Below are 23,445 nucleotides of genomic sequence, written 5' to 3'. Positions count from 1 at the left end.
CCCTGAGAAGGGTCACTGTTGACACCTGTTCTGGGAGCTTTGTGGGATCCAGTCTCCCAGGGACCCTCCTTCGGGATTCATGGACCCAGCTTTCAGCAGTCCCTCTCACGGTGCTGAAGGATGGGCGAGGGCGAACCAGGTGACGAACAAGACTGTCCCACGTGCTCCCATCAGAGTGAGCTGAGCCAAAGGCTTGGGGAAGACCCCATCCCCCAGCTGCCTGGACGAGCAGGACCCTGCCCCTCCTCACTCTCAGCCTCAGGCTCCTTCCCACACAGGGTGCGTATCCAGGAGCCCCATCTCATGGGACATCCTGAAGTTCTGCTGCAGTTAGCCCTGGTGCGGCTGCCCACCGAGTTGGACAGCCATGCTGTGTTGGGCACCCATCTCTTACCAAGCCCCTTTCGAGGAAAAGTGATTTAAGTCTCAGAACCAGCTGGGGAGGGGGCATCATCAGCCCCTGTTTCTAAAGAAGTCACAGCCTCGGAAAGGTCACCTGCCTGGCAGAGCCAGAGAGGCGGGGCTGACCCCCGGAGCAACTGCAACGCCCCCAAGGCCTCGCGGTAGGCGGTTGCTATCTGTTGACTCTCTGGCTTCCTGCACACGGCCAGGGTCCCACACGTGTGTGTCTCCAGGATGCAGGGGCTGCAGGCACAGCACAGCTGCCAGGACTCCTCGAGATCAGGGCCGGCTGGGCTGGGGGTGGGCCACCCACCAGCAGGTCCAGACACCAACCGTCCGCTGCCTGGGGCCTCCTCACCCCTCCACACGGGAGGACCCTGGGGCCTCTGGCAGCGGAGTCTGCTGACAAGCGTCCCTGTTGGGAGCCCTGGTCTGTCTTCGGGACCCAGCTCCCCTGTAGCCACGCAATTGGACCAGGGGACAACGAGCAGGCAGCCCACTGCGGACCCGCCCAGAGGGCTTCCACCGGGAGGCCATTCAGTCCCAGCTCTGCTGCTTCCGGCATGGAGCACACAGTAAGTTACCCGTCGCTGTGAAACAAACAACCGCAGACTCGGGGACTTAAGACCGCGCGTTTACTGCCTTGCTGCCCCTTGGGTCGGGAATCCAGGCGGGCTTTAGCTGGGCCTCCTGCCTCGGGGGGTCTCCAGGGTGCAGCAGCGTGTCAGCCGGATCCACAGGTGTCCGGACGAGACAACTAAGAACCAGAGGTGGAGGGGCACGCTGAGGGCATAGGTGTACACGCACGCGCGCACACACACACACACACACACGGGCTGTGCCCAGCACACAGTGTTCGATTCCACAGCCCTGTCTTTGGCAAGGTGCGGTGGGTGCTGCAAGCATTGTGACCTCAGGGGTGAGGTCAGGGCTGGCTGGGGCGGGGGAGGGGGAGCCCAGAGATAGAGCTGCTCGGCCGGGCATGAGGAGAGAGTGGGCAGTACCTCCAGACGGCACCCCAACATGGACGCGCAGCATTCAGAAAAGCCACACAGCCACGCCAGCACAGACAGGACCTCCTCAGCCAGGTCCCAGAACCCCAGGTCAGCCCAGTGCCGGGCAGGGGCCCCCTGCAGGGCAGGGCAGCAAGGGGTGGACTCCCAGAGCCTGGGCCCGGGACGGAGGGGTCCTACAGCATGCCAGCAGCCCCCTGGAGTGGGAGTTGGGGGTGGACACTGACCTCACAGCCCTCAATGTGGTGGAGAGGAGGCAGGGCGGGGCGATTGGGTGCAGGGAGAGAGGGGGTCTCGAGTTCCAGCATGGCCTTTGCCGTCACATCGCCTGTAGCTGCCGATGCTTGTGGGGACCAGCGGTGTGAGATGGAGTGGACAGATGGACAGACAGTGGGCATGCTGTCCCTCTGCTGCCTGGAACCTCCACCTCGTCGAGAGGGCGCAGCAGCCTGTTTCCTAAGAGACTTGAGGGATGTGCACAAAGGGGAGGCCCTCTGTGGCCTTTGTCGTCTGGGGTCCCTGCGCCCCAGGTGGGCACAAGGGCAGCTCTGCCTCCTGAGTCCAGCGGCAGGTCGGAAGCTGGCAGGCAGCCTCCCTCTCTGGGTCCCCAGGCCCAAGGTTTGCTGCGTGGGGACTGGGGCACGTCGGCTCTCCAGGCTGTCCCTGAGGGGGTTCCCAGGTGAGGTTCTTGCCTGTGCTTCCGTGGTCGTATCTCCCTGAGGGAGCCGCCCGACCCGCCTCAGAACACAGCTCTTCTTGCACCGTCGCTTCTGCCCGCGTGCTCAGGCCGGTCTCCCCTCTGCCGCATCCCGCCTCGCGTCTAGGGCGAGAAAACGCTCCCCCTGCAGCTGTCTGCTAACTGCGTTCCTATTCTCCTGTCTTTTAAAATACACTCAATCCTGGTCGCCGCGGGACTGGGAGGCAGGTTTGGGGTGAGACACAGATCTCGCTGGTGGCTGTGGTCAACCCTGCCGAGGCCCCTCCAGGGTGCAGGGGGGGCCAGGCTCAGTGTGAAAGGCTGAGCCCTCCAGGAGCAGCACGGGAGTGGCTGGTTTTCTGAGAGGCCATAGGAAGGAGCAGGCTTCCCAGGTAGCCCTCGTGGGTAAAGAACCCACCTGCCGATGGAGGAGACTTAAGAGGTTCGATCCCTGGGTCAGGAAGATCCCCTGGAGGAGGGCATGGCAACCCACTCCAGTATTCTTGCCTGGAGAATCCCATGGACAGAGGAGCCTGGAGGGCTGCAGTCAATAGGGTCACAGAGAGTCAGCCACAACTGAGAGACTGAGTACGCACATAGGAAGGGGGGCCTTCCAGGAGGGGCGGTGTGTGTACTGAGCCCCAGTGGTCACATCCCTGGGATGCAAGCTTTGGAGTCGGATCCGGTCTGAACGGACGCTCTCCTGCAGAGGCTGTGTGTCCTGGGATGGGTCGCTGAGCCTCTCTGTGTCTCAGCACCTCGTGGGGTTGGTGTGAGGACATGGCACCTGACACAGGCCCATCCTCGTTGGCAGCGGTGGGGGCGCTGGTGAGGTGGGTGGTGGGCCAAGTACAGCCCGGGAGAGTCCCCTGCTGACCACACAGTCACTGGTCCCCAGAGAGGCAGACGGTGGGGAGGGGCAGAGGGAGCTCAGGCTGGATGTGGCCGGGGAAGGGGAAGGCCCCACACTCCAGGCAGGAAGGCCAGCTGGGAGGGGAGCTGAAGGTAGCAGCTCCAGGTGGCCGGGAGGACGCTGTCCAGGGCTGACCTTGGCTCCTCCCAGGAGCACACCCCCAGCAGCATCCACTCACTCGGTCAGTCACTGGGCCTTCGCCCAGGCCCTTCCCTGGGACATGTGGGGGACCCAGAGAGAGATAGCCAGCACACCTCCAGGGGGACTGGGAAGGAAAAGGCCCAGGGGTTGGTCAGTGGAGCCGCCAGGGTTCCTGTGAGTTCAGCGGGAGCCAAGGAGGGCCATCAGTCATCAGGGAGCCAGGGGACACACCCCCTACTCTAGGATGCGCTGACCATGGCGAGCAGGCTGAAGGCGACTTCATGTGGCCCCCACAAGGGGTCGAGGAGGACGGGGAGGGGAAGGACACACGCTCTGGGCAGACAGAAGAGCGGAGGCCCAAGGTCAGCCAGAAGGGCTCAGACAACTGACCCGGTGTGGAGGCTGCAGAGGACAGACTGCCAGGATCCCAGTGAGCTGGAAGGGCTGGACCCAGAAGAGCCCAGCAGGGCTGATGGCTGCTCTGGACACATCACTCTACTGTTCTTTCCACAAACGTTTGCTGAGTCCCTGCGAGGAGTGCCAGGCATGGTTCCAGGTGTTGGGGACACAGCTGGAAACAAGACATGAAGAGCCCTGTCTCCTGGCTTGCATTCCGGTGGGGGAGACAGCAATAAACACCAGACAGGGCCCAGAGAATCATACAGTGTTACAAGCTGGAAAGGGGCGAGGGAGGAAATCGACCGGTCAGTGTGGGGCGAGGGTCAGATTTTAAAGAAGCTCATAGAGAAAAATACAACTGAGCAAAGAAGTGAAGTGGGGGTGAGGGGCTGAGCCGAGCAGCGCTCTGGAGGGAGGGTTTCACCAAATAGGAACAGCCAGTGCAGAGGTCCTGAGGTAGAAGTGTGCCGGCGGGTTCAGAAGTAGCGGGAGCCCTCTGCACCTAGGGTGGGTGGACTGAGCAAGAAAAAGCCAGAAAAAGGGAGTTCCCTGGTGCTCCAGAAGTTAAGACTCCGAGCTTCCACCGCAGGGGGCATGGGCTCCATCCCTGGTTGAGGAAATAAGATCCTGAAAGCACCAAAGATCCTGCATGCCACAGGGCATGGCCAAAAAGTGAAAAGTAAATAAATATTTAAGAAAAAAGAAATAGTAGAAGGAAATGAGATGGGGGGTCATTTTTGTTCTTATTTCTTTTGTTCTTGGTTTGTTTTTTTTAGCTATGTTGTTGTTCAGTAGCTAAAGTATTTCTTATTTAAATGCAGTAAAATTCACCCCTGTTAGTGTCCAGTTCTACAAGTTTTTTCTTAATTAATTCAATTTTCTGGGGGCCATACTGCACGGCATGTGGGATCTTAGTTCCCTGACCAGGGATCGAACCTGCGCCCCCTGCAGTGGAAGTCCCAGTTCTAGACTGAGACTCATCGAGAGTCCCAAACTCTTACAGTGGTGCAGCCACGACCACACACAAGCTATGAAACGGCTCCATGCCCCCCTGCAAATTCCCCGTGCCCCTTCTCGTAATCAATCCTCCAGCAACCCCACTATCCCCAGAAACTAGTGATCTGTTTTCTGCCTGTATAGTTTCACCTTTTCAGAATGTCACAAAAATGGGACAAGGCCGCACGTCGCTTTGGGGGTCTGGTTTCTTTCACACAGCGTAACGCATGTAAGCCTCCTCCATGTGGCCTCCTCCGTCAGTCACTCCTCTCGTTACCACTGAGTAGTATTTCTGTGGGTCCTGAAATAAAATGCAGTTTTTGGTGCATTCACCAGTCGAAGGACATTTGGATTTTTTCTGTTTGGGGTTATTATAAAGCCACGGTAAACATCTGTGTACAGATTCTTGTGTGACGTTGTCATTTCCCTTTGGTAAATGCCTGGGAGTAGAACAGCTGAGTTGGATGGTAAATGTAGGTCTTACTTTCCAAGAAAGTACCAAACTACCCTCCACGCTGGGTGTACCATTTTGCATTTCCGTGGGCAATGATGGAAACTCTAGTTACTCTGTCTTCTCACCAGCACTTGGTATTTTCTGGTTTTTCTTTTCTCCATTCAGGTAGATGTGTATTGATATCCCACTGGGGTTTTAATTTATTTCCCCCATGGGGAATGGTGTGGAGCAGTTTTTATGGGCTTATTTGCCATCTGCTTTTCTCCTTTTGTGGAATGTCATTTGAATCTTTTTACCTGTATTTTCTTAGGTTGGTTGTGTTTTGTTCGTAAGGTATTTGTATATTTCAGGCACAGTCTTTTATCACGTGTGTGATTTGCAAATTACTCCTCCAAGTCCAAAGCTTATCTTTTCATTTGTTGTAGCTGTCTTTCAAAAAGCAGACATTCTTAATTTTGGTGAACTTATTTACCAATTTTTTATTTTATGGATGGTACCTTTGGTGTCATATACGGGACTGCTTTGTGCAACTCAGGATCACAGAGATTTACTCCTAAATGTTCTTCTAAAAGTTTTAGAATTTTAGGCTTTACTTTAAGTCTGTGATCAATTTTGAGTTAATTTATGTTTGTGAAAGTGATGTCGCTCAGTCGTGTCTGACTCTTTGCGATCCCATGGACTGTAGTCTACCAGGCTTCTCTGTCCATGGGATTCTCCAGGCAAGTGTACTGGAGTGGATTGCCATTTCCTTCTCTAGGGGACCCTCCTGACCCAGGGATCGAACCCAGGTCTCCTGCATTGCAGGCAGATTCTTTACCCTCTGAGCCACCAGGGAAGCCCTAACCCTATGTTTATAGTGAGATAACTTTATGTTTGTAGTGAGATATAAATTGGGGTTTATTTTTTACATGTGTTTATCCAGTTATTGCAGCACCATTTATTGAAGAGACTGTCCTTTCTTAATTGAATTGCTTTTGTTGCACCTTTACCATAACACACGTGGGTCTTTTTCTAGGCTCTATAGTTTGCTCCATTTGTTTATATTTCTGTGCTTTCATCAATATCACACTGCACTGATTACTGTAACTTTATTACAAACCTCCAAATCAGCAGTGTCAGTGCTCCAATTCTTCTCTCAAAGTTATTTGGCTATCTTCATTCCTTTACTTTTCCGTATAAATTTTAGAAACAATTTGTTGGCTACTACAAAAAAAAATGCTTCTGGGATTTTGATGAAAATTGCATTGAATATTTAGATAAATTTAGAGAAAATAGACAACAATGTTGAGTCTTCCAATCTGTGAACATGGTGCATCGCTCCATTTATTAAAGTCTTTATGTCTTTCAACAGTATTTTATATTTTACAGTATATAGATCTTACAATTATTTGATACATTTATACCTAAACATCTCATGATTTTTAGTGCTACTGTTTATAGTACCTTTTTATTTTAATTCCCAGTTCATTGCTGGTACCTAGAAATGTGACTGATTTTTGTACGCTGACTTTATATTTGCCAATTTGCCGAATTCACTTTTTTGTTCTGGTAGGGTGTTTTTTAGATTCTTTGGAATTTTCTAGTTAGATAATACCATCCTCTCGGCCTCTCCAGCACCTCCCTCCGTAAACACACGGGGCCATTCAGATGCATACACCCAAGGCCTCTTTTCCCTTTCAGAATCTCCTCCCACATCTCTGAATTCACAAAGAACCAGTCCTACATGACGGTACCTCAGAATTCTGCCCGTGGGGACAGACAGAGGCACCCCACCACCATCCTGCTCTGCAAGTCACAGAGCAGCCAGGCCGCCCTGATGCCCAAGGAGCACACGGCGTTCATCGAGGAAGCCTACAGTGCAGGTGATCCCCGGCCCCGGGACTCGTCCCAGCAGACCCCATCAGTCCCTCCACCTAAGGAAGTCCCGGGAACGAGGGCCAGAGCAAGCCCACCCTCCAGGACCTTGGGGTGTCAAAAGGCATGGATCTAGTGCAGCTTTCAGCAGGGCCTCCTGCGCATCCTCTTTGGCCTCCTCACACCTCCTGAGACACCATCGGAAGCCCCAGATGCCCTCTCTCAGCCCTTCCCTCCACACTCCTCCAACACCTTTCACACCCTAGAACCTCAACTCACACCTGGCCCTCTCACTGGAATGCTTATCCCCTCCTTCAAAGGATGACCTGCCTTAATCCTTGTAGGCAAAGCTAAAATGCCACCCTCTCTGGGAAGCCAGTCCTGACTGCCTTTCTGTCTTAGGATTCATCACCCCTCCACTCTCTGTGTGCCCAGGGCCTTTTAGACAACTTCCCCACAGAAAGTCCGCTGATACTGGGTAGGGCTCTCCTGGGCTGGAGGCTCCTTCAGAACAGAGCCGGGCCCTGACTCCCCTTGGAGCCACGCACATAGTCTTACAATAAATGAACACCACTGAATGTTGGGTGACTGGATGGAGGATGAAGCGGTGAGGAAAGAACAGATGGAGGGATGGAGGGATGAATGCTTAATTTATCAACAGATAAATTAAGGGTGGGTGGATGGGTAGATGAATTTTTAAATGGGTGAATGGTGAGTAGATGGATGGATAGATGGATTTAGGAATGGAAGGTCGGATGGACCGAAGGTGGATAGATGGATAAATTTATTCATGGATGGACTGATGAATGAGCATAAGGATGAGCAGGCAGGTGGGTGGACCGGTGGATTGATGGATAGAAAGACATGGATAAATGGGTGCATGGACAGATCGACGGACACATGGATGACAGACGAATGGGTGAATGGATGGGTGAAAAGGAGTGAACCGATGAATGGATCGAGTACTGCACGAGCGAGCGAGAATGCATTCCCTGCTTGCTTTCTTGCTTCTGATCTTCCCTTGAACCTCAGAAGGACTGGCAGAGCGGTTAGGAGCCCCAGGATCGCCCAGCGTGTCCCCAGCCGAGCCCCGCCCCGCCCCACCCCGCCCGTGCCTGCCCTACCCCGCCCCGCCCCGCCCCGCCCCGCCCCGCCCCTGCCCACCCAGCCCACCCCGCCCCGCCCCGCCCCTGCCCGCCCAGCCCTGCGGGTGCACCGTGGCCCCCACGGCGCACCCACCCTCACTCCTTCTACCTCAGCCACCTGCTTCAAGCTGCTCCGGGACCTCAGTGTTTCAGACTCCCGCCACCTGAGATACATCATCAAGAAAATCAAGAGCATGGCGCACGGGGCCCCCAACCTGGTGCTAGAAACCATCCACGACTACTTTGTAAACAACCAGCAGGTGGGAGCTGTTAGGGCTCTTCAGGGCGGGCGTGGGGAGGGGAGGGCAGGGCTAGACCCAAAGCAGGTTCAGACCTTGGTTCCTCCGGACAGCAGAGCCGTGATTTGGGGCAAGTCAGTCTCCCCATGTGTCCAGCGAGCCAGCAGGGGGAGGGTGGAAACTAGACCAACATGTGTGGATCATCCTCTGAACAGTCTCTATAGACTATCATGATTCTCAGAGATGAGAAGGCTGAAACTTAGAGGAGGGAAGTAATTCGCCTAAAGTCACAGGGGAGGGATGATTGGGTGGATGATTAGGGTTAAGCTCTATCTGGATTTTTTAATGAATGGATAGATAAAAGAATAAATGGATGAACTGGTAGAATGCTCTTTAGACCCCTGGTAGTTCCCTGAGGATGGGGACAAGTGTTTATTCATCTGTCTCTGCAGAACCTAGTTCAGGGCTGTTCACAACGGTGTTGCTGCATGGATGACCAAATGTGTCCACTATGCTATCTCCTCGCTGGCCTCTTTACGCGCCGCCCCCTAACTGCTGCTCCCACGGCGACTCCCCACTTAATTAGACCCAACTTGTCCCTGAGCCTGTGTCCACCCTGCCACCCACAGATCTCCACCCGGCACAAGTTCCGGCTATTCCACGTCCTAGGGGCAGTCATTGGAGCCACTGAGTCCCTGGAGGAGACCTGGGAGAAGTCCTTCATGCAGCTGGCCCTGGAGAACATGACCAGGTCCACGGTGAGTCTTCCCCACCACCCACCCCCAGCAAATAGGCCATTCCACAAAGGCTTCTGAGGTGCAGGCAGCTGCCCCGGGGACCCAAAGAATGCTGGGAATGCCCAGCCTTGTGGCTGACCAAGCGATTCTGCCCATTTTCTCATTTTCTTACCACCAGCCCCTTCAGAGGGACAGCCTCATGCACTCACTTTACAGCAGAGAAAGGTGAGTCTCAGAGAGTTCTTGGCCGGTCTGTGCGTCCCACCCATTCCCCAGGCAGTACCTCAGCCCTTGGCTGCCTGGCTCTGGGTCCCCGCCTATTGAAGACCACAGGCTTGGACCTGGACCGCACATCCTCCAGCAGGTGGGGGCAGGCGCTTCTCTGGGTGCACAAGCTGGTCCAGGACTCACAGGGAGAGCAAGTGCCTCCTGGCGCCTCCATCCTGCATGACGCCTAGCACATGCCTGGCTCCATTTTAGGCTCTGCTGGGTGGTCCTGCATCCTTTCAGTCCAACTGCTTGGGTCCTTTGCTTCTGGAAGACGCTTCCCTGATTCCCCAGGACATCGTCCCCTGTGTTGCTCTGTACTAGGCTTCAGGAACGCCTGACTCTCAGACCCAGAGCTCTCTATAGTTCCCCATACTCTCATCCCACCTCTCTTTTTCCACCTCTCTGTCCTTCATTCTCCTCTCTGAGGAGCCATCATCTTCCAAATCTTTGACTGCATTTTCTATGCATATCCATGAGCCTTTAACTTTCAAGAGATCTTGGTCTTTGTCCTCAGAAAGTTCCCATTTCATCCTGTTAATAGCTTCACAGATGCAGTGTCTTCTCTTATCTCTCAGGATATTAAAGGGACTGTTTTGCTTCCAGTTTTCTCTCTCTGTTTGGCCTCTATTTCCTCTGAGTAGCTTTTCTCTGGGTTTCATCAGGTTTGTGGTTGTGGCTATGGTTTTGATCCCTATCATATCCGTGGCCTTCTCTGTGTGGCCATCTGCCTGTGCTTAGGAGCTGCTGAGGTGCTCTGGGCACACAGGTGGGTGATGAGATTGGGGGTCCACCGCAGAGTTATGAGGTGAGCCCTCTACTGTCCTCCACGTGTCCCTTGTCCCCATATCAGCACCTCAGTGACGTTCCTCTCGGGCCATCCAGATCTCCCAGGGAAGACCTGATCTGGGGCTCAGCCCCACGCACCAGAGTGGAGAACCTGACCCAGGAAGTGTCTGTCCCCTGCACTTGCAGGCCTGTCCTCCCCCGCCAGAGACCCTCAGCCTGGCCTCTCCAGAGACCCTGTGGGTGTGCAGGGTGGAGATCTGGGCGCTTGACTACTTCGCACACACTCCGCCCTCTCCCTGGCCTCCCTAGCTGTAAGCATCTGGGAGACACACGCCCCAGGATTTCTACCAGACCATGTGTGGTGTCGGTGGAGGCCGGTTCTCAGCTTGCCCTACCTCCAGCTTAGGGCTCAGCCCAGTTACCTCACCCAGAGGGGTGACTATCACCCTCGGTAAAAACCTCCTAAATGTAGAGTACTTGAGGTCTATTTCCTGAAAGAGCAAAATCAGATTCAACCCACCATCTTAACAAGAATCCCTCATAGTCACCCTTTCAACAAATCATAAATGATATAACGATTTCACATGATGACTCAGACAGCACTGAGAAAAGCCCTGGCTGTGGCAACACAGCGCCGGACAGTCTGATGCTGCCCCTCGAGTAGAGTGTGGTGGGCCTGGTTGGGGTGCAGGGAGGGCGAGGGGGCTGGCCAGCTGGGCCTCTGCCCCCAAGACGCTGACACTGACTCCTCAGGCCAGAGATCTCGGGACCGAAGCAGAGACTCTGTTTCTGAATCCCTGGTGGTTAAGACTCCAAGGCTGTGATGTTGTCCTGAGCTCTCAGGAGTTCCGGAAAGAGGTGACATCGAGTAGAGCCTTCAGGATGCATGTCTAGAATGTAGGTGTTGGAGCAAGCTTTCAAAATGGACTAGCGTTTGGATAGACAGGACGAGTGGGCACTGTGTTCCAGGTGGGAGACACAGCATATGTGCAAAGGCTCAGCAGCAGGGATAATGATGATGGGTTGCTGGACCAGGAAGAGGCCCAGGGATGTGGACATTCACGTGTGATCCTGAGCCCTGGGGACGAGCCTCACCTTCACCCGCCCGCTCTGCGAGTCGGGCTTCCTCAGCCTCAGTTTTCCATCCAAAACCTGGGTTGACAGTAGCTATCTTGCCCACCAAACCAGACCCTGTGTGTGAGATGTCAAGGCTCCATCTGACCACCCACTCTTCCTTTCCGCCCCCCGCCCAGGAGCTGGAGGAGGCCTACCAGGACGCGGCCAGCAACGTGCTGGTGGCCATCTGCAGGCACTCGTGGCAGGTGGTAGCCCGGCACCTGGAGACTGAGGTCCTGTCGGGCGTCTTCCCGCACCGCAGTCTCTTCTACGTGATGGGCATCATGACCTCTGATGGTATGTCCTGCCCGCGGGGCCTGGGCCCAGCCACCCTCTGTCCGCAGGCTAGCAGGGGGCGGGGCAGGCCGTGAAGAGAGCAGGAGGGGGCCGGCAGGGCTGCTGACCTGTGGGACACACTCGGGACTGAGCATCAGCTGCACAACAGGGAAGCCAGCCAGATGGCCCCAAGCTACGGCCCGGACACCCCCACGGCATCTGTGCTGCCCGTCCCGACGAGGCCACGCTCCTGCCCTTGGCATTTCAGCTGCCTGCCTGGACACAACCAGGGCGGAGCAAGGAGGTTTCAGGAGGAAGGGCTGCCCTGCCGTGGTCCGTTGGTTCCCGGCAGACAGACAGGCCGAGCTCACAGAGACTGTGCAACAGGCCTGGGCACCCAACTGCACATCGCAGGCCCGGGAGGTCCATATTTCTGTGCCTCCTCCGTAGCTGCTGCCTCTGAGCCACTGGAAGGGCCACCTTGGATAGTGGGGGGTCTCTGAGGACCCCTGGGGAGGACTCATGTGGGGAGGTCTTACCAGGATGAGGCTCAGCTAACACTCTTTGAGTTCCTGTCGTGTGCCCGGCTCTGCCATCACGAGCTCACAGCCTCGCCAGGGAGGCAAACTCCACCTCTCATTCATTCATTCACAAGCATGAGCTGAGCTCACTGCTGCCCAGCTGTGGGGGTACTTCTGCCCTGGTGGCCATCAGGGAGGACTTCCCAGAGGAGGCAGCCAACTCTGAGCCATGCCTTGCATGCCATGAGTAGGGGTTTGAGGAGGAAATGGTGTGAGCACACCCTGGGGCCTTAGGGAGGAGCTAGTCAACAGCCTTAGCCAGAGAGTTGAGGTCAGGGGGAGAAATGGGTGTGGCGGTTCTGCTGTCTCCAGGGCGACCCAGAGGGGAGGCCTCAGAGGCTGCGCTTGGGAAGAAGGCTGGGAGGAGGCAGGCGTTAGCTTGGCTCGGCTTTGCACCCCTCCCCTGGAGCTGACAGGCTGGGTGGAGGTCCCTCTGTGCCTTGGGTCAACTCTGAGATCCCCCCAGAACATTCCCTTAAGTGGCCCCTCTTTCTGAGGTTGGGTTTCCAGCCTCAAGCATAAAGGCTTTCCAGCGCCCCAGTGTGCCCTTCCCTGGGCTTTGTTTTCCCACGGTTGAGGAGACCCAAGCACGTCCCAGGGGACCATGCCCAGAGGGAGCCCTCTGTACCACTGTCTGAGCCTGAGGCCCAGAGAGGGAAGTTAACCCATCTGAGGTCACACAGGATGGATGGCAGGACCACGACTCCAGCCCAGCGCTCTGGACACCCAAGTCCAGCTCACTATCCTGGAGCTCACCTCCCCCAAGGAGCCAGACAAACACAGGACAATGTAGTCCTGACTCAGTCATGTCCAAGGGATGGGGGAGATGGAGCCCAAGACCCAGCCCCAGCCATGGACACAGGACCTGGCCTCCAGTGACCACCACCTCCACTCTCTCCCTCAGAGACTGTCTTCAAGGAGGGAGAAAAGGCTGGCTGGGAAGAGCAGCTGGCCAAGGTAGGGAGGGAGCCCAGCCACGGGGGCCTTCTGCAGGGATGGATGGGGGGCGAGGGTGGGCACCCACTCAGCCCTGGGAGGGTGGAGGAGGCTCAGGATGGGAGGCGGAGGGTGGGCAAGGCTGGTACCGAGGAGCAGCAGGGTCCCTGGGGGTCAGGACGTGAACTTGTCTCTAGACACCTGGCACAGAGCAAGTGTCCAGCGCACACAAGGCCTTTCCCGCCACACAAGGCCCTTCCCGCCCGCCCTGGGGTCTGGGTCCATGGCTGAGGGGCCCAGAGAGGATGCGGAGGCCAGACGGGAGAGCCGAGGGATGAGGAGGAGGGCGGTGGGGACTGAAGTTGTCACAGAGAGGACGGGTGTCACACTGCTCCCACTCCAACCACACACCACGTGGCTGGGAGAAGGGACGTTGGGCCCTGGCAGGCCTGGATTCAAGTCCAGATTCAGCCAACCACAGCTGTGTGTCCTGGGTGCCTACTTTGCCTCTCTGTACCTTATTTCCTCCTCTATCAAATGGGGGTGAAAGTGCCAACCTCCAGCGCTTGCTGTGAAATGACAGGAAGTGATCTACATGGTGTCTGGCACTGGGTGTGACAGACAGGAAGCCCTCACTCACTGCATTAGTTATTATTATCATATAGTAGCAGCAGAACAGTTGTAATTAAGTAGCATTTAGTGGAAATAACACCGCTAGTAGCAGCAATACAGGTAATTAATAGAAAAATAAGACAGAAAATCACTAAGTACATAGAAGACTTCAACAACATAATTAACCAAATTGATCTAATTGACGTTCTTTTCGAATGTAAATGGAACATTCACCAAGACAGATCGCTTGCTGGGCCATATATCAGGTTTCAATAAATTTAAAAGGATTGAAATCAAACGGAGCACATTCTCTGCCCAGAACGTCAATTAGAGATCAATACCAAAAATATGTCTGGAGAAATTCCAAATATTTGGAAATTAGACAACACTCTTTTAAGTAACCCACAAACCATAGAAGAAATCACAAGGAAAATTAGAAAATATTTTGAAATGAATGGTAAAGAAAGCACAATATGAAAATTTGGAAATTTGGGGGACTCAACAAAAAACAATGCTTAGAAGAAAATTATATTTGTAGTGCCCATATTAGAAAAGAAAAAAGATAAAATCTATCATCTAAACTCCATTTTAAGGAGCCATTCCCCAAAGTGCAAACTAAGCCCAAAGTAGAAGAAAGAAAATAATAAAAAGTAGAGGAAAAATCAAATTTTTTTAAATGGACAAACAATAGAGAGTGAATAAAACCAAAAGTGGGTTTTTCAAAAATATTAATAAAATGATAAGCTCTTTGATAAGCTGATCAAGAAAATAAAAAATATTCATTATCAGTAAAGGTGGAATATCAGTGAACAACCTTAAAACATCTGGAGAATGTTTGGGTAATAAAATATGATTCCAATAAATTAGGCAATTTAGATTGAATAAACAAATTCCCTAGAAAACACAAACCACAGAACTGACAAGAGAAGAAACAGAGGATCTGAGTAGCCCTGGATAAAAGAAATTGGCGTCATATTTTATAAACCTTCCCACAGGCTTCGCTGGTTAATGCTATCACAAGTTAAAGTGTCAGTTGCTCAGTCGTGTCTGACTCTTTGGGACCCCAAGGACTGTAGCCTGCCAGGCTCCTCTGTCCACGGGATTCTCCAGGCAAGAATACTGAAGTTGGTTGCCATTCCCTTCTCCAGAGCATCTTCCCAACCCAGGGATTCAACCTGGGTCTCCTGCTTTGCCGACAGATTCTCTACCGTCTGAGCCACCAGGGAAGCCCATCACAATTTAATGCAGAAATAATACCAACTCTGTCCAAATTCTCTCAGAAAATAGAGGAAGAAGGAACACTCTTGAAACCATCTGATGGGGCCAGCACAACTCCAACACCAAAGCCGGAAGAAAACATTACAAGAAAGCTACAGACCAATATCTTTTATGAGGATGAGCTCAAAAATATTTAGCAAAAGATTAGCAAGAAAAATCTGCCTTTTTGTTCACCCGCCTGGAATCTCTCGCATCCCAGCCCTTTGGGGTTTTTACAGAGACCTTGTTAATAGGTGTGATTCACGAAACCGCCGACAGCTGATAATGAAAGTCCACCTGTCACCCTCTCTGAAGGTGCAGAGGTGGGTCAGAGTTCCAACCGTCGATCCAGGATGGGTTCTCCTGGCAACTCGCCCTCATCCTGGATGGAGAGCCAGGGGCTTTCCAGAAGTGGAACCAGGCTTCTTGTGAACAACAAAAGACCTTTACTGCTCTCATCACTTAGGAAAGGGTTTCAGAAGCTCTGTGCCAGAAGAAGATGAAGACCACGTGTATATTTTTATCATAAGTCCCAGCGTCACATTGAGGAAGGCCCTTCACAGAGCAGGAATAGGAGGGAACGATCGTCTGTGGAAGCCCAGCCACTCACACACCTAATGATGAGTGAGTGACGCCTTCCCACTGAGATCAGAATGAGGCAAAGAGGCCCACGGTCTCCACTTCCGGTCAACATTGCACTGAAGTCCTAACCAGGGCAGTAAGCTAAGAGACAGGTGAAAACAGATGTACGGATTACAGTGGAAAATGAAAAACTTTCTTTGCAGACAACATAATTGCATACACAGAAAATCTCAGTTTTTTAAATTCTGGAACTATTAATTACTATTAATTACTAATAATTGAATTTAGCAAGATCTCAGGATATAGAATCAATATGCAAATGTCAACTGAATTTCTGTGTACTAACAATAAACAATTGGAAAATAAACTTCTAAAAAACTATGATGCAGTCACATTTAAAACATGAAAGACTCAGACAAATTTAACAAAATATGGGCAAGATCTTTACAAAACACTGCAAAAAGAAATTAAAACCTAAATAAATGCAGATAAATGATCATGGATAACAAGAGTCAATAATGTTAAGATGTCAATTCTAAAAATTGATTTGTGTATTGCCAGTGTGATGCCAACCAACTTCATTATAGAATTAAATAAAATCTATAATTTAAAATTTTATATGGAAATTTCAAAAGACCTAGAATAGCCAGAACAATCTTGAAAAAGAGCATAATTACAAGAATTACACTAGCTGACTTCAAGATTTCCTATATAGCTACAATCAACAAGATAGTGAGAATTGACAGAGATAGAATAGAATCGCCAACATAAAACCACACTTACGTGATCGATTACTTTTTTATTCATGGTACCAAAGCAATTCAATAGGGAAGGTCTTTTAAACAAATGGCTCTGCAACAATCACCTATCTGGGGGGTAAAAAGGAACTTTAATGCCTGCCTCGAACCATTCACAAAAGTTAATTTGAGATGGGCCCAAGGCCTAAATATTAAAAAACAAAAAAGCTTCTTGAGGAAAACACAGGGGCAGGTAAATATTTCTTGGAACCCAGAAATCACTCAGCATAAAAAATTTTTTAAATGGATGAATTGGATTCTATCTGAATTAAAGCTTCTGCTCATCCCACAATACTATGAGGAAAGTGAAAAAGGGGAAATCAGAGACACAAAGAAAATATTTACGAGACATATCTCTGACAAGAGATTGTATCCAGAATAAATGAAGAACTCTTCCAAAAATCAGGGAGAAAAGACTAACAGCCCAACTGCAAAAGTGAACAGATTTAAGTAGGCATGTCACAGAGGAAGGCAGATGAATGACCAAAAGCCAAAGACACAACCGTCAGCATCTTGAATCCTCAGGGAAATGTCAGTTAACATCCGGGAGCAGCCTCTACGCACCCACGGACAGACCTCATAGGAGAAAGAAAGGCTCAGCCAAATGCTGGTGGGGAAGTGCCCGCTGTAGGTGGGATGGGGAAACCTGCTTGGAAAACTGGCATTTTCTTATACAGTTAGGACTTGGGAGTTCTACTTTTAGGTACTAACCCCAGAGGCACGAAACACTCATACACAAAATTACGCACAGAAGCATGTTCCCAGCAGCCTTATTCCTAAGAGCCTCAGACTAGGAACAACCTGTACTAGGCAGACTCATCCCCTCCCAAAGACCTGAAATCAATTACTTACTCACCCACCGAGGAAACTGGAGAAAGGAGAGCGAGTTACACTGAAGCTGAGCAGCAGAAATAACAAAAGTCAGAGCAGAAATAGAGGCGTCAACTTGAACAAGCGTGCAACAGCACGGCGAATCTCAAACACACACTGAGGGAAAAACACCAGACACAGGGCTTCCCCGGTGGGTCCGGTGGTGAAGAATGGCCTCGAAATGCAAGGGGCATTGGTTTGATCCCTGGTCCGGGAAGATTCCACATGCCCAGGAGCAGCTAATCCCAAGTGCCACAATTACTGAGACTCCTCTCTCGAGCCGGCAAGCCGTAGCTATGGAATGAAGCCCAAGCTCCTAGAGTCCGAGCCCCGCAAGCAGAGAAGCCAGTGTGGTGAGAAACCCGTGAGCCACAATTAAGAGGAGCCCTCAGCTAGAGAAAGCCCGCTCGCAGCGGCGAAGACCACAGCCAAAAAATGAATCAACACGTCTCTTTAAGAAACATCAGACACAGAAAAGCACACGTCACACGATTCCAGTCGTACAAAATGCTAGAAGAGGCAAAATTAACCTTATGGCAGGCGAACTAAATCAAACCGGCCTTGTGGGATGGAGATTAACTAGGAGTGAGCATGAGAGAGCTTTCTGGGGCAGTCAGAAATGGTCCAGATATTGACGGGGTGAGACATGACTTTGCCGACAAAGGTCCGTCTAGTCAAAGCTATGGTTTTTCCAGGAGTCATGTATGGATGTGAGAGATGGACCATAAAGCTGAGCGCCGAAGAATTGAAGCTTTTGAACTGTGGTGTTGGAGAAGACTCCTGAGAGTCCCTTGGATTTCGGGGAGAGCCAACAAATCCATCCTAAAGGAAGTCAGTCCTGGATATTCATGGGAAGGACTGATGCTGAAGCTGAAGCTTCAATACTTTGGCCACCTGATCTGAAGAACTGACTCATTGGAAAAGACCCTGATGCTGGGCAAGATTGAAGGCAGGAGGAGAAGGGGGCAACAGAGGATGAGATGGTTGGATGGCATGACATTTACTTCATGTCCATCGATGACTCGATGGACGTGACTTTGAATAAGCTCCGGGAGTTGGTGGTGGACAGGGAACCCTGGCATGCTGCAGTCCACAGGGTCACAAAGAGTCGGACACAACTGAGCGACTGAACTGAACTGAGACATATGTACGTTTGTCAAAATTCATTGCACTACACACTGATGATACACGTGTCTCACTGTACGTTAAATAGACCTCAATATTAAAATATTTTCCAAGCAAGAGTACTGGAGTGGGTGCCATTGCCTTCTCCAATTAAAATATTTAAAGCTTTAAAGAAAATTTTGGAAACAGATGTGTTTCAAATTTCAAAATATTTCAAAATATAAAAAGAAATATGGGGCCCGCCTTATATATTCTGTAAACATTCTTAGCAGGGTCTAGGACTGATGCAGAATCAGATAGATGACTATCTCTGCTACAGAAACATGCAGAATTCACACTAATTCCCATAGTGTTGTAGCAGTTTGGGCTCCGCTTTGGCCACCAAATGCTGGTACATGATGCCATGAAAAAAAGAGACACCGAAGGTTTGGGGGAGGGGACAGAAGCCCCTGGTGCTCCTGGAGAAATTAGGAGCTTCCGGGAGGCTGGGGTTCCCTGGGCATTCAGCAGACACCCGTCCTGTGGGCATATGGGAGAGCCACCCAGGTCTTGCTGCACCCTAGCAAATGGACCAGATGTGGGGCACGACTGAGGCAGACAGGTTCCTCTGGATTCTGCCCTGGTGTGCGTGCAAGCTAAATTGCTTCAGTCATGTATCTGACTCTCTGCAACCCTATGGACTGTAGCCCATCAACCTCCTCTGTCCATGGGATTCTCCAGGCAAGAAGGTGTAGGTTGCCATGCCCTTCTCCAGGGGATCTTCCCAACCCAGGGATCAAACCCGCATCTCATGCTTCCTGCATTGGTGGGCTGGTTCTCTAGCACCACTGGGAAGCCCTGGAGGAGTGGAGCTGGCCAATGTGCAGTGAAAGCATTAGTCACTCAGTCACGTCCCACTCTTTGCCACCCCATGGACTGTAGCCCGCCAGGCTCCTCTGTCCATAGGAATTTCCAGGCAAGAGTACTGAAGTGGGTAGTCATTCCCTTCTCTAGGGGATCTTCCCAACCCAGGGATAGAGCTCAGGTCTTCTGCATTGTAGGCAGATTCTTTACCATCTGAGCCACGAGGGAAGCCCTAGGCTAGAGCAGTTTCCATTTCCAGGTCCAAGGGTGCATCACCAGAGGGGGTGCAGACAGTCCTGCCTGCAGAGGGCGCCCTTGTCTCCGAGTATGGCCCTGCTACTGCTCCTTTAGGGTAGATCCCAGAAACGGAATTAATTGGGGAAATGGATGCATATAAACTATAAATTTTAGTTACCATTTCCCAAACCTGCGCTTTAACGTGATCCAATCACCTCCAAAATGTGATGCTTTTACTATTTCTCAATCTTGGCCAAAATGATACATCATCTTTAATTTCCATTTCTTAAATATTAGTAAGGTTGAGTTTGTATATCTCCATTTTTAACTGGATTGTCATCTTTTTCTTATTGGTTTATAAAGTGCTCTTTATCAATGATATTAACTCTTGGCAACAGATCACAGAAAGAAAAAAAATTACTGTGTCTTTCAACTTTATGGTGATTTGGCTAAACAAACTTCTTGAAATTCTTATCTTCACATTTACCAATCCTTCTTTTAAGGTATTTGTGTTGGGAGCATAATTAAAAGGAGTCTCTCCATCAGAAAAAAATCTTAGGACCAAAATCTTAGACGACTTCTATTGTGGAAACCAGGAACACTGAAAATAGAGAGGCTGTGTATTTATCATCATAAAATGATGCAATGTTAGGGCTTTTAGGACTTTATGTTTAGAAGGGACTTCTCATTCATTTATTTGATCATTGGTTCATTCATTCCTTCATTCAAAAATACTAAGAGTGTCAACTACTTGTCGGGCACTGTTTTAGGTACTGGGGAGACATCCATGAGGAAACAAGACCAACCTTGCCCCCAGGCACCCACACTCTGGTGCAGCCACCTTGAGGGGACACGCCACTGGGCCTCTATGACAGCTGAGCCCCGGCCCAGCCCTGGGGACATGGTCAGGCCCCTGGTTTCTAGCCCCTCCTTGAGAATCTTCAGGGAGGGGCAGCTTGAAGAATGAGTTTCTCGTCCCCAACAGCGAGCAAACAAGTCAGAGAGCAGGCCCTGGAGCCTCAGGAGAGGGAAGCAGGGAGGAGGACGGGGAGTCAGGACCCCAAGTGGTTAGGGGCGGGCCAGGCTGGGGGAGACTCACAAGATGGAGACAGAGACCCTCTGCCCGCCCACCCGTCTGCTTACAGATGGCCATCAAGTCGGTGCCGTTTCTGAACAAGGAAGGGTGGTCCAAGGAGCTGCTGGGGGCACTCACGAGGCCCGACCGGACACAACAGGAGCAGCCCCCGGAGAAGGTGGGCCACCCCCACCCCTGGTGCGCACCGCACAGGCCCAGGGGCTCTGTCCATGGGCCCACACCCAGCGCAAGCCCCAGGCCCCCGAAAGAAACAGAGGGCGGGGGCCAAGCGGTAGGACTTGCAGCCACACCCTTGACGCTTCACCACCAGGCCAGCGATTGCTGGTCACAGAGCAGAGGGGTGAGGGGGCCTGCACGGGGGAAGTGGCAGCCTGCCCAGTGGACAGGGGTGCAGAGAGGGGGTTCAGGCTCAAGACAGGAAGCTGAACGCTTCCCCAGGCCTTCCTGTTCATCTACTATGGGCTGATGCTTCAAGCCGAAGAGAACGGCACCAACGTCAGGACACACCTGAAAACCCTGCTGGAAACGTCCCACCAGTGGCCCAAGCAGAGGGAGGTAAGGCTGTGGCGGCCACTCAGTGCCAACTGTTTGACCCTGACCACGAGATTAGCCTGAGCCTGGCCACACTCTAGGCCCTGACCTGAGCCCTGACCCTTGTCCCACTGAGCTGTGACCTGAGCCCTGACCCTGGTCCCACTCTGAGCCCTGACCTGGTCACACTCTGAGAGCCCAGACCCTGGTCACACTTTGAGCCCTGACCCTGGTCACACTCTGAGCCCTGACCTGGTCACACTCTGAGAGCCCTGACCCTGGTCACACTCAGAGCCCTGACCCTGGTCACACTTTGAGCCCTGACTCTGGTCACACTCTGAGCCCTGACCCTGATCACAGGATTAGCCTGAGCCTGGCCACACTCCAAGCCCTGACCTGAGCCCTGACCCTGGTCACACTCTGAGCCCTGACCCTGGTCCCACACTGAGCCCTGACCCCCGTCACACTCTGAGCCCTGACCCCGGTCACACTCTGAGCCCTGACCCTGGTCCCACTCCAAGCCCATCACAACTGTGTCCTCTTCCTTGTCACCTGGACCTGCATTCTGCACTCTGGCGCAGGGCTTGAGACCTGGGGGTGGGGAGGCAGCAGTAGCAGGGCTCCACAGAGTCACCTCTCCCCCAACCCTACCCTCGCCTCCAGCCCCCATAAAGAGACGCCCCATAATACTCGGCTCAGATGTGTGTGTCCTCCCAGCCTGGTGGCAGGCAGGTGCCCTGTGCCCTCTGATAAATCTCCTCCCTTCCTGGGCCTCAGTTTCCATACACCCAGGTGAGGGGTAGGCCGGATCCTACCAGCCCACGTCAGTGAGCCCTGCCCCCCGCCCCCTGCCCCGACAGGGCATCGCGCTCACCGTGGGGCTGGCCGCCACCCGCCACCTGGACCACGTCTGGGCTGTCCTGGAGCAGTTTGGCCGGAGCACGCCCATCAGGTGGAGCCTGAACAGCTTCTCCCCCAAGGTGCTGGCTCTCCGGCCGCTGGAGGCCTGGACTGCGGACAGGGATGCTGGGCCTCCGTGGGGTGGGGGCTCCCGGGGCCAATTAGGGGGAAAGGCTGTGGGCCACGGCCCCCGGCCTCCGGCCCACCTCTGCAGCAGCGGCGTGGCCCCTGTGCCGCACTTTCCCCCTCCTCAATGGTGCTCCCTCTTTCCCACCGGGCTGCAGGGAGCCCAGCTGTGAGGCCAACACAGGATAGCTCCCGCGTGGCTGCCTGCCTGCCGCGTGGTGGTTAGTGGCTCTTTGATCCTGGGCCTCGTCCAAAGCAGGAGACAAGGGCCCGAGGCCAGCCCCGGGGAGCTCCCAAGGCGGAAGCAGTGGCAGCAACCCCAGGAGGCGAGCCAGGATAGGACAGAGGGGGGATGAGTGAGAACCAGGACCACGGCCGAGGTCCGGCCTCCTCCTCGCAGTGCCGCACGTGGCGGGTGGTAGAGCAGCAGCTGGGACCCGAGGCTCAGACCCCCAGAGAGGGTCTAGTCACTGACAGACCGCAGGATCACAGTGTCCTCAGGGCCATCGAGGGCCCCCACTCTCTGGGTCTCACCTGGAGCCAACGTGCCGGGTACCCCATCACTGTCTGTCTAGGTCCAGACACGCCCTCCCAGGCCCCCTGCAGCCTGAGGTGGGACAGAAGGGGGCCAGGTCCTGGGCCCCTGGGGAGGGGCCACCCCAAGGCTGGAAGGGTGAGGGGCTTAGATTCTAGCCTGTTCTAGCAGAGACAAGCACCCCCGTGTACACCTCCAAGTGACCCCACGAGACCCAGCCCACTGCCCCTAGGGAGGCAGCCCCATCTCCCCTATTTCCTTGTGAGATACACTGAGGTCCGCCCTGCCTCCAGGACCCCGCTAGTGGCTGGGGTACCTCCCGTCACCACACCCCCAGGGGAAGGCTCAGCAGGGCCCCCATGCGCCTGACCTGCCCCGCCCCCACCCCACTGTGCCCAGAACTCGGGGGACCTGCGGTGGAAGTGGGCGAGCAGCACCATCCTCCTCGCCTACGGCCAGATGGCAGACAAGGCCAAGGCCCAGATCCTGCCGTGGGTGGACAACGTCCTGTCCCGGATGATCTTCTTCTTCCACTACAGCTCCTGGGTACGACCCCCGGCCCACTCCAGAGCCCACCAGAGCGGGGTCAGGATTAGACCTCCCAGGGCCCGGGAGCCCACCAGAGCGGGGTCAGGATTAGACCTCCCAGGGCCCCGGAGCCCACCAGAGCGGGGTCAGGATTAGACCTCCCAGGGCCCCGGAGCCCACCAGAGCGGGGTCAGGATTAGACCTCCCAGGGCCCCGGAGCCCACCAGAGCGGGGTCAGGATTAGACCTCCCAGGGCCCCGGAGCCCACCAGAGCGGGGTCAGGATTAGACCTCCCAGGGCCCCGGAGCCCACCAGAGCGGGGTCAGGATTAGACCTCCCAGGGCCCCGGAGCCCACCAGAGCGGGGTCAGGATTAGACCTCCCAGGGCCCCGGGAGCCCACCAGAGCGGGGTCAGGATTAGACCTCCCAGGGCCCCGGAGCCCACCAGAGC

General features: G+C 53.4%; 1 protein-coding gene and 1 long non-coding RNA gene across 9 annotated transcripts in view; one reads left to right on the top strand and one right to left on the bottom strand.

Moving 5' to 3' along the window:
* Nucleotides 1-1,020: 1,020 nt before the first annotated feature.
* Nucleotides 1,021-11,451, bottom strand: LOC147359757 (uncharacterized). Of its 4 annotated transcripts, none has more exons than XR_015141187.1 (4): nt 11,318-11,451; nt 4,712-4,862; nt 1,643-3,737; nt 1,021-1,159 (listed from the first exon to the last, which is right to left on the bottom strand). It is a non-coding gene; the product is annotated as an uncharacterized LOC147359757 (long non-coding RNA). The 4 variants fall into 4 exon arrangements; XR_015141189.1 differs by having other exon boundaries at nt 1,643-2,235; XR_015141186.1 differs by having other exon boundaries at nt 1,643-4,862.
* The window catches only part of LOC147359756 (maestro heat-like repeat family member 5), a 59,544-nt gene continuing 37,442 nt past the window's right edge, over nt 1,344-23,445 (top strand). The window contains exons 1-10 of one of the 5 annotated variants that reach the window (XM_086337565.1): nt 1,344-1,505; nt 6,696-6,877; nt 8,129-8,274; nt 8,883-9,011; nt 11,300-11,459; nt 12,924-12,976; nt 20,424-20,531; nt 20,813-20,929; nt 21,766-21,885; nt 22,866-23,012. In XM_086337565.1, coding sequence (XP_086193691.1) covers nt 1,426-1,505; nt 6,696-6,877; nt 8,129-8,274; nt 8,883-9,011; nt 11,300-11,459; nt 12,924-12,976; nt 20,424-20,531; nt 20,813-20,929; nt 21,766-21,885; nt 22,866-23,012 — 1,242 coding nt within the window. In that variant the 5' untranslated portion in view covers nt 1,344-1,425. Of the gene's footprint in view, nt 1,506-6,695; nt 6,878-8,128; nt 9,012-11,299; nt 11,460-12,923; nt 12,977-20,423; nt 20,532-20,812; nt 20,930-21,765; nt 21,886-22,865; nt 23,013-23,445 lie in introns of those variants that run through there. The other 4 variants (XM_086337566.1, XM_086337564.1, XM_086337563.1 and 1 more) reach the window with 4 other exon arrangements.

Source organism: Bos grunniens, chromosome 14, assembly GCF_055505025.1.
Source record: "Bos grunniens cultivar Pamir isolate PY7600 chromosome 14, Bosgru_T2T1.0, whole genome shotgun sequence".
In the NCBI taxonomy this organism is placed as follows: domain Eukaryota; kingdom Metazoa; phylum Chordata; class Mammalia; order Artiodactyla; family Bovidae; genus Bos; species Bos grunniens.
The sequence above is the reverse complement of the archived record's forward strand: the minus strand, read 5'-3'. Positions and strand labels throughout refer to the sequence as shown.